The sequence below is a fragment of the Lates calcarifer genome, linkage group LG19, assembly GCF_001640805.2.
Source record: "Lates calcarifer isolate ASB-BC8 linkage group LG19, TLL_Latcal_v3, whole genome shotgun sequence".
Classification (NCBI taxonomy): Eukaryota; Metazoa; Chordata; class Actinopteri; family Centropomidae; genus Lates; species Lates calcarifer.
The window spans coordinates 5,587,397-5,599,415 of record NC_066851.1 but is presented as its reverse complement, the minus strand read 5'-3'; the positions used below and the strand labels follow the sequence as shown (position 1 = coordinate 5,599,415).

The 12,019-nt window shown below is 39.8% G+C and overlaps 1 protein-coding gene across 9 annotated transcripts in view; it reads left to right on the top strand.

Moving 5' to 3' along the window:
* Positions 1-12,019, top strand: part of ralgapa1 (Ral GTPase activating protein catalytic subunit alpha 1) — an 84,165-nt gene that overhangs the window by 23,047 nt on the left and 49,099 nt on the right. For all 9 annotated transcript variants that reach the window (XM_051077998.1, XM_051077999.1, XM_051078000.1 and 6 more), the window contains 12 exons: positions 131-256; positions 1,220-1,278; positions 2,563-2,671; positions 4,317-4,427; positions 4,676-4,744; positions 4,846-4,983; positions 5,211-5,394; positions 6,490-6,608; positions 6,770-6,889; positions 8,447-9,092; positions 9,323-9,438; positions 10,044-10,168. In XM_051077998.1, coding sequence (XP_050933955.1) covers positions 131-256; positions 1,220-1,278; positions 2,563-2,671; positions 4,317-4,427; positions 4,676-4,744; positions 4,846-4,983; positions 5,211-5,394; positions 6,490-6,608; positions 6,770-6,889; positions 8,447-9,092; positions 9,323-9,438; positions 10,044-10,168 — 1,922 coding nt within the window. The remainder of the gene's footprint in view (positions 1-130; positions 257-1,219; positions 1,279-2,562; positions 2,672-4,316; positions 4,428-4,675; positions 4,745-4,845; positions 4,984-5,210; positions 5,395-6,489; positions 6,609-6,769; positions 6,890-8,446; positions 9,093-9,322; positions 9,439-10,043; positions 10,169-12,019) is intronic.

The following is a 12,019-nucleotide window of genomic DNA, read 5'->3' as shown; positions in this document are numbered from 1 at the left end:
ACACTTGTTTAATTCAATTACATTTTCAGTCCAATCACATTGTGACACACCTGTACAGAACAAGATGACACTTTTAATTTTCACTTTCATTTCACTTTTGGTCTTTATCCCTCCACCTCCTCCTTTCCAGGCTCCAAGGGTTGAGGCTCAGATCCTTCTTGGATCACTGGTGTGTTTTCCCAACTTGTATGGGGAGCTTCCAGCCCTCCATCCCACCACAGCTGACGTGGTTCTCACCAAGTTCCCTGACGTCAAGGTGAATGAAACAAAGTGGTTTTGGGTTTAGGGTTAGTGAGTAGGCAGAGGATCGCCTCAGTCATCACCACAGCCTTCAAAAATCCAGTCAGTTTGATCTGGGGCAGGTTATCATGCTTCTATACTTTGGCAACATCATTACCCTTTGTCATGTTATGATAGTGAGCCACGATAGAATAATGAAATGTTTTCAGAAAAATAGCAACTTTTTCTGTGTAGCCATCACTTTATACTTAGTTTATATAGCTGATTTCATCTTTTCTTACAGTCACCGACTGACTTTTATGTCAGAGTTAGTGTTGAACAACCATGAAAATGAAACTCTGCTTCTGCTAACTCAAAGTTTACTACTAAAACACAGGGTCAAACACTTACCTACTTTGTGTATAAACTAGGTCGTTCCATACCTTGTAACACATGTTTGCTGTCCATAGGGGGTCTCAGAACCAAACTAATAGGTTAATGCCTCATCAGCCATTCTTGTAACAGTCCAGAGCTATGGAAGTAATGTTGTTATTGTTGTTGTTGCTGTGTAAACACTTAATGCCATGCATGGCAGCACCTCAGGCCCGCTCACTGGTTTCTTACAAGGCAGAAACTTGTTTTGAATCACTAAGCAGTCATTAACACTGAGCAGAGGGACAGGACCAGGGAGTGTGTGAATGCATCTGGGGGTGTGTGTAGATGTGTCTATATTGTGACTCTGTGTCCATATTTAGTGCAGCATGTGTGGATGTATTAACACCTCATAATGTTATTCCATGAATCACTTTTCTTTATCTGAAGAACAATGGAGTATTTAAGCACTCAGTAAGTCTCTTCATTATACCTGGAGGAAAGGTTAACTGTGTGTCTGGGACCTGAACAAGATGTTGAACATGCTGATATAAACGCACACACCTAACTAGTGGTTTGTTTATGTCATGCAAATTAACACCGGTTGTGTGTATTCTTTGTTTTTTAGGAGCACATTATCAAAACCATTCTGACCTCTGCCAGGGATGAACCTTCTGCTCCTGCCAGGTAAATATTTTCCATTCATCCACTTTCCTTTACATAAGTTATGACAAGTGCATCCCTGTACTCAGCTATGTCCTGTGGAAGAAATTAGGTGATTAATGCACAGTGTCAGAGTGTTTATGTCCACTGCTTGCCTACTATTTTTGTTGTCTCTATACATATAGTGGGGTCCAAATGTCCAGACCACCAGTCTCAAGATTCCTCTACTTTGCATTTGTTTTAAATATAATAAATTTCTTTGAAAAATAAACTAATATTTCAGAATATCTTAGTATTTGGTATGCTCCCCTTTTGCTTAATGACAACATACCATCAAGCTGGCATGGACTCCACAAGTTTGTGCAAAACCTGAAGACTCATGTTATTCCAGTGTGATTTGACCATGTTCCAAAGAGCTTCTGTTGCTGCTTGAAATCTCAGGGTGGGATTCATCAGTAAATAGACTCTTTCCAGTCATTCATTGTGAAATGCTGGTATGTTTTATCCCACTCCAAGCATTTGGCCTTGTTTTCCCTGTTGAGTAGTGGTTTACAAATTTATGAAATGATCATAAATTAATCTTTATGTAGAAAGTTCTGTATCTGTGATGAAGTTGCTTTGCTGTCTCTCGCAGAACTAAGCTTGAGGTATTGATCTTCTGATAGTGTGGTTACTTTTGGTCTGCCTGATCGTTGTTTGAATACAACCGATCCAGTTTCTGCAAAGCATTTTGGAGTTCCGTGTACTGCCCCCTTAGAAACCCTCATTTGATGTGGAGGAAGCCCCTCATTGCTGAGAATAACAGTTCAGCCTGTGACACTTTCACATATTACTGTTCCATTTTCCACTATCACAGTGCCACTGAAAACTTGAGGCACAGACTTACTGAGTAGATCAAATCCACCAGAGTATCATCTGAATGCATACTTCAGTGGAAGGAATACAACTCTGGGAATCCTGACCTTTAAACAAAGGTGTTAATTTGGTCTGTGGCCCAAATTTGATTCAATTTGATTTCTGATCTAGAAATATTGCACAATCTTCAATATTTCATCTTTATTTTACACAACATAACTTTCTCTATTTTTAAATGTTTCTGAATCCTCACACTTGGATTGTTTCCAAGGTTATATAAAAATAATACTAATAATTTTTTTTGGACTGCACGGTACATGACTTCACTCACAACCCATGTGTGCATGTATATGTTTCTGGTATTCAAACATACAGACTTTGTGAGGATTTTTTTGCATGTATATAGCTGCAGCATGTGATCACTGGTTGGTCATGCTGTATTTGTTTTGTCAGGTGCGTGGCTTTGTGCAGTCTGGGTATCTGGCTATGTGAAGAGCTGGCTCGTGGGACTCAACATCCACAGATTAAAGATGCTCTCAACGTCATTTGTGTCACTCTGAAGGTCAGTCATAACTCCATACTACTTCAAGAAATATTGGTTACACCCAGGCTCTAAAATTCAACTTCCCGAGCTTCAGACACAAACTTAAAGTTGCTCATTGAAATATAAATCAACAAGGGTAACACATCAACCCAGCTAAATAAGGTTATCACATACAGCCTTTGCCTCTCTGTTCTCAAAATGTCCCCCACTGACCATGGTACTGATTGTGTTCCAGTGAAATAAGACCAAAGCAATGACTCTGAATCAAACAGGCTGTTTTTACACTGATCTGCACAACACAGTCGTGTCTGAACATCTGTTCTCCTTCTGGCTGTAGTTTAAAAATATAATGCTTTTATTCATAGGGCATGTCATGATTTACTGCTATATGAATTTCAGAAATAACCAAATTTAAAATTGACTTGTAATTGCATTTAATTGTTCATTTTATTGTACATTCAAGTCCTACTTAATAATGGTGGTCCCCTGGAAATGATTGGCTAAAGCCAGATCCCAGTGATCATTAAAGAACTGAAGTTTCTGCAGTGTCTTAGAGTGGAAAGCACAGAGACAAAGATTATAACTGCTGAAATGAGTGAAATGACTTAACTGGTTAAAATCCAAATGACAGTAAATTGAAGCATGCCAAAGTACTGACTGAATACTGGATGGTTAGGGTTGTGGATGTGTTAAACATGGCGGGCTGCAAGCAGCCAAAGTATGATGGCAAACATTGTTGGAGTTGATTGTTAGTGTTGGTGAGATTGCCTCAGTTGGTATTGTCTGTTTCAGGCCACTAGACTGGGAGGCATGTGGATCAGAATAACACTGTCCAACATTCACTGTCTCATCTATAGCCAAGTGGCTCTAGATGGACACAAACACACACACATACCTTTTCCACCTTGGAATCCCTAGCTTGTGTATCGGCAGCCAATGGCCTGCTAAGACACTACAGTAACACACACACACTTGCATTCACTTACTCCTGGGAGCAAACCCTGGACTGTCAATATGTTTGGTCCTCCTTCAGATAGGAGACTAATCCAGGGGGAATGCTGCAAGCTGTGTCACACACACACAAACACACACACACACTACCACGTATATACACACATCTTGTCCACTTTTGAATCTCTAGCCTTCATACCAGCAGCCAGTAGCTTCAGTCATGGGCTCTGTGACATGCACACAGGATTACACACACACATAGACAAAGCTTGAGGGATTGTCATATTTCCATGCAGAGCCACTTCTTTTTGTTGTCCTCCTCGTCCTCCATTCTTTTCATCTAGGAGGCATTCTTTGTTTTGTTGGGGCTGATCCTCATTAGACTAATGTGTCAATTGTTTCTCTTCTTACCAACCAGCCTGTATTTTATTGTGTCCTAAACATTATATACACTTTTAATGAGTAAACAGTTACAATAGAAGAGAATATTGTTAATACCACAATGGATCATTTAAAACATAATAATGATAAATCTTCTTTGTGGAATATTTGTGTACAACCTATTTTTTAGTACAGAAACAGTGGAAAAGATCAGGTTTGGTTTCCTCAGACAAACAGCCTGTTTGTCAATCTTATTGAAGTATAGTGGCTAATAAATGAAATTACTTGCAGATACTGAATTAACATGAATTATCTGTGTTTCCTCTCACAGTACCCCAATAAGAATGTAGCACTGGTGGCGTCAGACATCCTTCACCTACTGATCAGTTATGTTGATCATCTTCAGAAATTCCCTCCTGACACTCCAAAGAAGATTGTAGAGGTGAGACATATATTACTTTACACTTCTAAACAAATAATGGAGTATTACACTGGTCTAGTTTATTACTTATCAGGACTCCATTAGCATGTCCACATATCCTGATGGATTAAATCATATTGTGTAAAGCTGGAATAGATTTAAATACACCATATTGCTTTTGTAAAAAAAATATTCAAAATGGCTTTAATTTATAGCAGTAGTAGTTTGACAGTTTTAACATTGAAAACAATTGAATTTCTTTTTCTCAGATTTTGATCGCCACCATCACATTTTTGCTGCCCACTACTGAGTCTTCTCCTCATGAACTTGATAAGAGGGTAACATACATGCACACTAAATTCTCTTTCACATTTTCTCACTTTATTACTCACTTTGCTTAGATAGTAAACCAGCATCACAATGCCTGTGTGTGTTGCAGCTGGTAGTCTCCCTCCTGTTGTGTCTGTTGGACTGGGTGATGGCTCTGCCTCCAAAGACTCTTCTTCAGCCTGTTCAAACTCGAAGCCCTCCAGAGAGGGACCAACCTACTAAGACTCTGCTCAGCTGTATTTATAAGGTATGTAAGTGTGTTTGTGACATTACAGAGCCAAAATCTTTATTTATTAAAAGTCAATGTCTGTATTTCACTAAAATGTGACACACTGAGAATAAGTGTTATTATTTCAGTGACATATAAGCATCATTGCAGTAAAACTGAATATAAGCGCAAGATGAGGCAAAATGGAATCTAATCTCAAACTGCATCCAGTAAATGGAAACCCTTTTCTTTAAAACCCTGTTTAGGTATTGCATGGTTGTGTATATGGAGCACAGTCTTTCAGCAGTCCCAAGTATTACCCGCTGCAGCTGTCAGACCTGCTGAGTCCAGACTACGACCCGTTCCTGCCATTAGAGAGCCTCAGAGAACCAGAGCCACTGCACAGCCCGGACTCCGAGCGCTCCAGCAAACTACAGCCTGTCACTGAAGGTAATTTATCACACTAGATACACACTACACAACTTTAGGACCCACTCTCATTTGACAGCATGACTGATTTCCAAAAAATTTGCATTTAAAAATGTAATTTGATATTCATGTGATCAGAAATATATACATATATATATATATATATATATATTATATATATATATATATATATATAAATATATATATATAAAAAATATATATATATATATATATATATATATATAGACACACACACACGACTGCACTGACACACACAAAATCTCTGGACAAAATGACCCAGAGTCACATAGGTGTGTGTGTGTATGCATGCAAGTGCACCTGTCTGCATCCGTGTGGGAGTGTGTATTGTCCCCTGCTGTGGTCCACTAGGACACAGTGACTAGTCTAATGACTGGAGCACCATGATAGACCATGCTTCTCTTCTCTTCTCTTCTCTTCTCTTCTCTTCTCTTCTCTTCTCTTCCTTAGTCCTATTCTTTTAACATTATTTTGAGCTTAAATTTTGTTCACTTTTGCTTCTTTGTCACCTCTTTTATGTCCAATTTTCTTTCCTCATTTTCTTTTTTCTTTCCTTTCTTTCTTTTTATCTTACTCCCCGTGAGCTCTCCTGAGGTTTAGGGACTCATTGAAAATGTCTGGTCAATACATATCTATACTCTACACACAGCCCTGTCAATAAGGAGTTGCCGGAAAGTGTATGTGTGTGTGTGTGTGTGTGTGTGTGCGCGCGCATGTGTGCATGTGCATGTATGTGTGTGAGTGTATCACAGTGTGTGTGTAATGATGTTGATTAGCCAGGATCTGTTGACAGCACAGTGTGTGATGGCATTGGCTTCTTCTCAGCATGGGGCAAACTATGTACAAGCTGAATGTGTGTTTGTACCTCCTACCAGTGTTTTGTGGTAATTCCTGAACTTTTGCTGTAACTTGGAGCCCAACTATCAAGTCATGGTAGCAGTTAAATCTTTTAGTGTACTAAACAGTAAAGTCTAGAAACATGGAAATGGAGTGTAGAAAATGGACAGAAACTTTTAATATCTATATCTGTGTAGTATTACATGTCCTCTGCCTGCGTTTTCCCTGTTCTGTGTGCAGTTCGAAGCCGTATTCAGCAGGGCCTGGTTTCCATCGCAGCCAGGACAGTGATCACCCACCTGGTCAACCACCTTGGACATTATCCCATGTCAGGAGGACCAGCTACTCTGTCTAGTCAGGTACTGTGTGTTTAGTGGTAATAATGGCTCTAGTGTGATGTACTATACATGGTGATGATTACATGTTTGGCCTGAGGGGAATAAAAATCTCAAAAGTTTCCAGTGCTTTTATTTAGATCTCTGAAATTTGCTTGAGCAACACTATGGCTCATGTTTTCCAGGTGTGTGAAAACCAAGACAACCCGTTCTGTGAGAGTGCTGATCTTGGACCAGAGCTCTTCCATTCACCAAACCTGCAGTTTCTGGTTCTGAACGGCTCCACGCTGCTCTCAGTGCTTCAGGTGAGCACAGCTGACCAGCTTTAAAGCTTTGTATAATTTAAACTAGAGCCAAGGTCACGGTACCTCACTTTTAGACCCGTTTCAAACCATTTGTTTATCATTCATTTTTAGCAGTTTTAGGGATGGAAGTGTTAGTTGTACAGCATGTTAACGTGCCAACATTAGCATGACTTGGCTGTACTTTTAGCTTAATGCCTAGTTTGCAACCAGTCTGCTCATTCTCCTCTGACCTCTCTCACCAACAAGGTGTTTCTGTCCACAGAACTGCTGCTCACTGGATGTGTTGTTGTTTTCGTACCCTTCTGAGTAAACTCTAGTGTGAAAATCCCAGGTGATCAGCAGTTTCAGAAATACTTAAACCAGCCTGTTTGGCACTAACAATCATGCCACAGTCAGACTCACAGAAATTTTTTCTCCATTAACTAAAGCTCCTGACCTGTATCTGCATGATTTTATGCACTGTACTGCTGTCACATGATTGGCAGATTGGATAATTGCACGAATAAGCAGGTGTACAGGTTCCTAATAAAGTGCTCAGTGATTTTCTAGTGATCAGTGTTTTTTACTTGCTGCCAAAAGGGCCCATAGCAGCTTTATGTAAGATATTACCCAGATACCCAGAGTCTTCAGCTTCAGAGGTATTTGAGTCTTGAATAATGTACTTAATGTTCTGTGAATGCCTTTCCAATTTAAACTCAGTTCAGTTCAGTCCCAAAATATATGAAAATGATTTGCATACATGGAGCCACATTGTCTCCAATATGCCAAACTTCTGTTCTTACATTTTTCCTGGTGTGGAGTCTTAAAATATCTTAGAATATTTTTCCAGCTTTGTTCTCTCCAATCAAGAGACTTAATCGAGGAACATTGATGCTGCAAATTTTCTCCAGGCCTCCTCAGAGAGCACCTTTCCAGCTTCTTTTCCACACTTTTTCTAATGTACAATTAAACTATTAAACTGAAGGCCAATTTCAAGATAAAAAAAAGATCTGCTACTCTGGATTCTGAAAATACTGTCACACTTGAAGGTATCTATGTTCTATGTTTGTCCTGCAGAGACTGAAAGATTTCTTTATCCAGGATTCAAAACTTTGATCTCCTCTGTTTAGGACGAAATGTTGCATCTTAAGCACACTATCTGAACAGTGTTAACATGTTATGGATTCCACCTGAATTAACCACCGTCTGCCATATTGGTAATGTGAGATTTGTGTGGGAGTTTTTTTTACCTCCTCTGGGCCAAATTCTTATTGTATTTCATTTTAAAGGTGCTATAGAAATAGCATGTATTTTCTTAATACAAACATGACAAACATGTTCTTCATTAAGTAAAGCTTAACACAGCGCAGCCTGTGATGCTGTGTAGTGAATTATGTTGATGAAGTTCAAATGGATTGTCACTTGTTGTTTTTTGTATTAAACTTCAACTGGCTTTTAAGGTTTTTAAGAAGGTTTGACTTTTGCAAGACAGTTAGCATGCGAACTGTGTGTACGATGCTTCATGTAGTTGGCGAATTTAGTGTTTAACCATAGCTCCTTTCTCTCTCTATTTCCTAGATCCGGTCAGAGTCTGGTGTGCCAGGGGGTGGAATGACAGCTGGTTTGTCCTCTGCTCCTGCTTCCGTCCGTGTTATCATCCGAGACGTAGCTGGAAAACACTCCTGGGACTCTGCCGTTCTCTATGGGCCTCCACCATGTTCCCCAACCAGCCCAGCACACACACTTCTAACGCACACACAATCACCTCACAGTGCGAATCTTCATTTATGCACCTCACCGGGAGGTCCACCAAAAAAGATTGGGATGAGGAGAGAAGACAGTGAAGAGGAAGGGCAAGAGGAGAGGGAGGCAGAGGAGGGAGGAAGAGGGATAGAGGGTGAGAGGCAAGAGTTGCAGGGAGAGGGGGAGGAGGATGGAGAGGAGAGGAAAGTCAACGAGGAGGAGAAGGGAGATCGAAGAGGAGGTGGGGACGGAGGAGAAGGGGAGGATGAGGAGCAGGAGGAAGAGGAGATAGAGCGTAAAATGGACGGGGAGGAGGATCCGGCAGAGTCGGGCTTGGAACAGATTCTAGCTCCACCACTGGCTAAACGTGTGTGTCGGGAGGCGGTGCCAGCGTGGGATTCACTGAGGGAGGGTGATGATGCGCTGGATGAAATGCTGCAGTATCTGGGATACTCGAGTCCTGAGTGTCTACAGAGAGCAGGTACACGCACACACACACACAGAGTACCAGAGTTTTTTTTCTAATCTGAATTGTGCCTCATTCTGTAAAACAGTGGAACCTGTATAATGTCAGAACCAACATTACACAACAGTCTAACTCTTGTTGTGAAGCTCTAAAGAGAGCAAGACACTAAATCTCAGAAGTTTCTGAGAACACAGAACAATTCAGATATTTTACAGCAGATTATGTCTCCGGATTGGTCCCCACAGGCATGCCACTCAACATCCCAGCCCCTCCTCCAGCCTGTGTTTCAGAGAAGCAGGAGAATGATGTGATCAATGCCATCCTGAAGCAGAGTGCTGCTGAGAGAGAATTTGTCCTTCATGTATGTAGTGTGAGAATGAATTAAACCATTTTAATTTTTAACATTCTTAGTTCCTACAGTGTCCAGATAAAATTGATGATTTTGAACTAAACTTTTTAATGTTGCAGAATAATAGTGAGGATTTGCACTATTTCCATAGGTGTTTTTCACAAAAGACATTTTGACATGTCACAGTTGGAAAAGCACAGGTGTAAATAATGAATGCTGAATTTAGCTGCTTCAGCTTCAGGGTTTTAGTGTTCTGCATGCTGGCTCACTGTCACACTGTCATGACCTACTAGAATAGAATAGAAGAAGCCATTAGCAACACCTGTGTTTTTCCTACAGTGACAAGTCAAAATATCTACTGGGGTAACAACAGAGAACTGCACTGTCTAAAGTTGTAATGCATCAAATAAGGATCCTATAATTCTGGTATTTGCTTTGTTTATGAGTTTGTGTGAGTTGTGTTGATATTTTAAAACACATTAGAATATTTGCTTTAATATAACATAAATCACCGAGGCATTTTCTCTCTGCCACTTTCTGTTAAACGTTACAGGGTCAATACTGATGTTTTTTTTCTGTGCAGTTTTTGTATTTAAATGAAATGTTGGATGTTTCAGAGAGGTGAGGAGTTGAACATGAGGGCAGTTCAGCAGACTGAACCCGAGACCCAAACACCACAGTCAGCCTTCTACTACTGCAGATTACTGATCAACATCCTGGGACTCAACTCCTGGGAGAAGAGGTGAGATCACGCACTCGCAGACCTCCGAGAGCTCTTTTAGCTTTATAAGAAAACACAGACAAAAATATAAAATTAATAAAACTGAAAACACTGTTTTTGCATATGAGGAATGAATACAGTGTTTTCTACAAAGAGGTTGTTTTTCAGGTTGCTGTAGGACATTCGTGGGAAGTCTTTTATTAATTTTTGTCCCCCTTAGAACAAACCAAATGCTTGTTGAATGCAAATGAGACAAAAATTTCAAACTCACTAAAGTATTTTGAGTTAATTAGACACCATGTTTTTCTATTCACATGGCACAGCATTTCATCTTCTCAATGACTCTGGGTGCAAAATACACAATGTCAAGGTATCACTTTAAATGTGTCTGGCCAGCTAATGGACACTCATCGCTCTTTATACTTTATCCAGGGAATTACACCGTCTGCATTCAGCCTACACAATAGACTTCTTAACACCTCTGTGTGTGTGTGTGTGTGTGTGTGTGTGGTGTGTGTGTGTGTGTGTGTGTGTGTGTGTGTGTGTGTACATAAGGGTGTGTGATAATGAGTATAGTACTCTATTGATCAAACTCAACCCATTTGGAGTTAGAATAAAAGGCAGTGGTTGAAGAAGAGAATGATGGAGGGAGACATGGCAAATCAGAAAACAGGTGAGTAAAGCACACGTAGAAAGAGAAAAGAAAGAAAGAATAAAAAGCCCAAATGAGTGAGTGAGTATGAAAAAAATGAGAAAACTAAAGAAACAGAAAAAAGAGGATAGAGGGATGAGGAAAAAAAGGATAAGAAGAGATTGTCTAATCATCTGTTATTGTCCCCTTATGTCTCTCCAGGTATTCATATGGGACATTACAGACACTAAGATACTGACAGTCATGTGTGTGAATGCATGTGTGTGTCCTCTTTTATGCTTTTCCCTATAATCCAGGATGTAAATGGAGTCTTTGAGAGCAGAGAATGAGGCCATTACCAAGTATCAGTTTAATAAAGAGCAAATTGCTGTCTCTCTCTGTCTCTTTATCTCCCGCTCCTTTTCTCTTTTTTCTTTTTCTTCTCTGTGAGACTGAAAAGAATGATATGTCATTATCAGTCCGCTCCAAGCTCCACTGCTCGAGTCTTGGTTTTATATCAACCATGCCAAGGTTGGTGGCTGGTCACCTGGACATGAATGGTCTCTGGACTAGTTGATCTGTATGAAAGGCTTTTGTTTTCATTATTATCTTTTCCTATTTGGACACTGAAGGTGGTGGTGACACCAGCTGTGGACAACATGAAATATTGTTGTATTTTCTCATTTATTGTACACTAATAACAATATGCTGTTATCTATATTTGTAAGGGCATAGTTTAGGCAGAATAGAAACCAAAGTCTTTGTTGAATTGCCAAAAAGTGTCTGAAACCCCCTCCCAATACACCTTTCCAGTGTTGCAAATTTCATATTGCAAATTTCCAAAACCTACCATATTCATGTGTACTTCACACAGTGATTTGACAGGTGTGTGCAGTTAAGTAATAATGCATTTAACTTACAGACTCCAAACCAGTACAGACTCTGAAAATACACTTCATTATCTCCATATTTAAAAGATTATTGCATTTTTCTTTGCTCAATGTTGATCAGCTTTTCAGCCTGCTTTTGAGTGGTTGTTCATAACCGCTACAAACACTTTTGCCTTCAGATGTATTCATGTGACACACTGTACAATTTAGTTCTTTTCAAGCGTACTCTGGACTTTAGAGAGGACTTTGTTTTCACTCTGAAAGTGTGCAACAGTGAACTGAAATTGTGACTAGGGCATTGAATAGCCTAACATGGTTATTTAGTGACCTAGTTCCTATAGTTCACTGAGT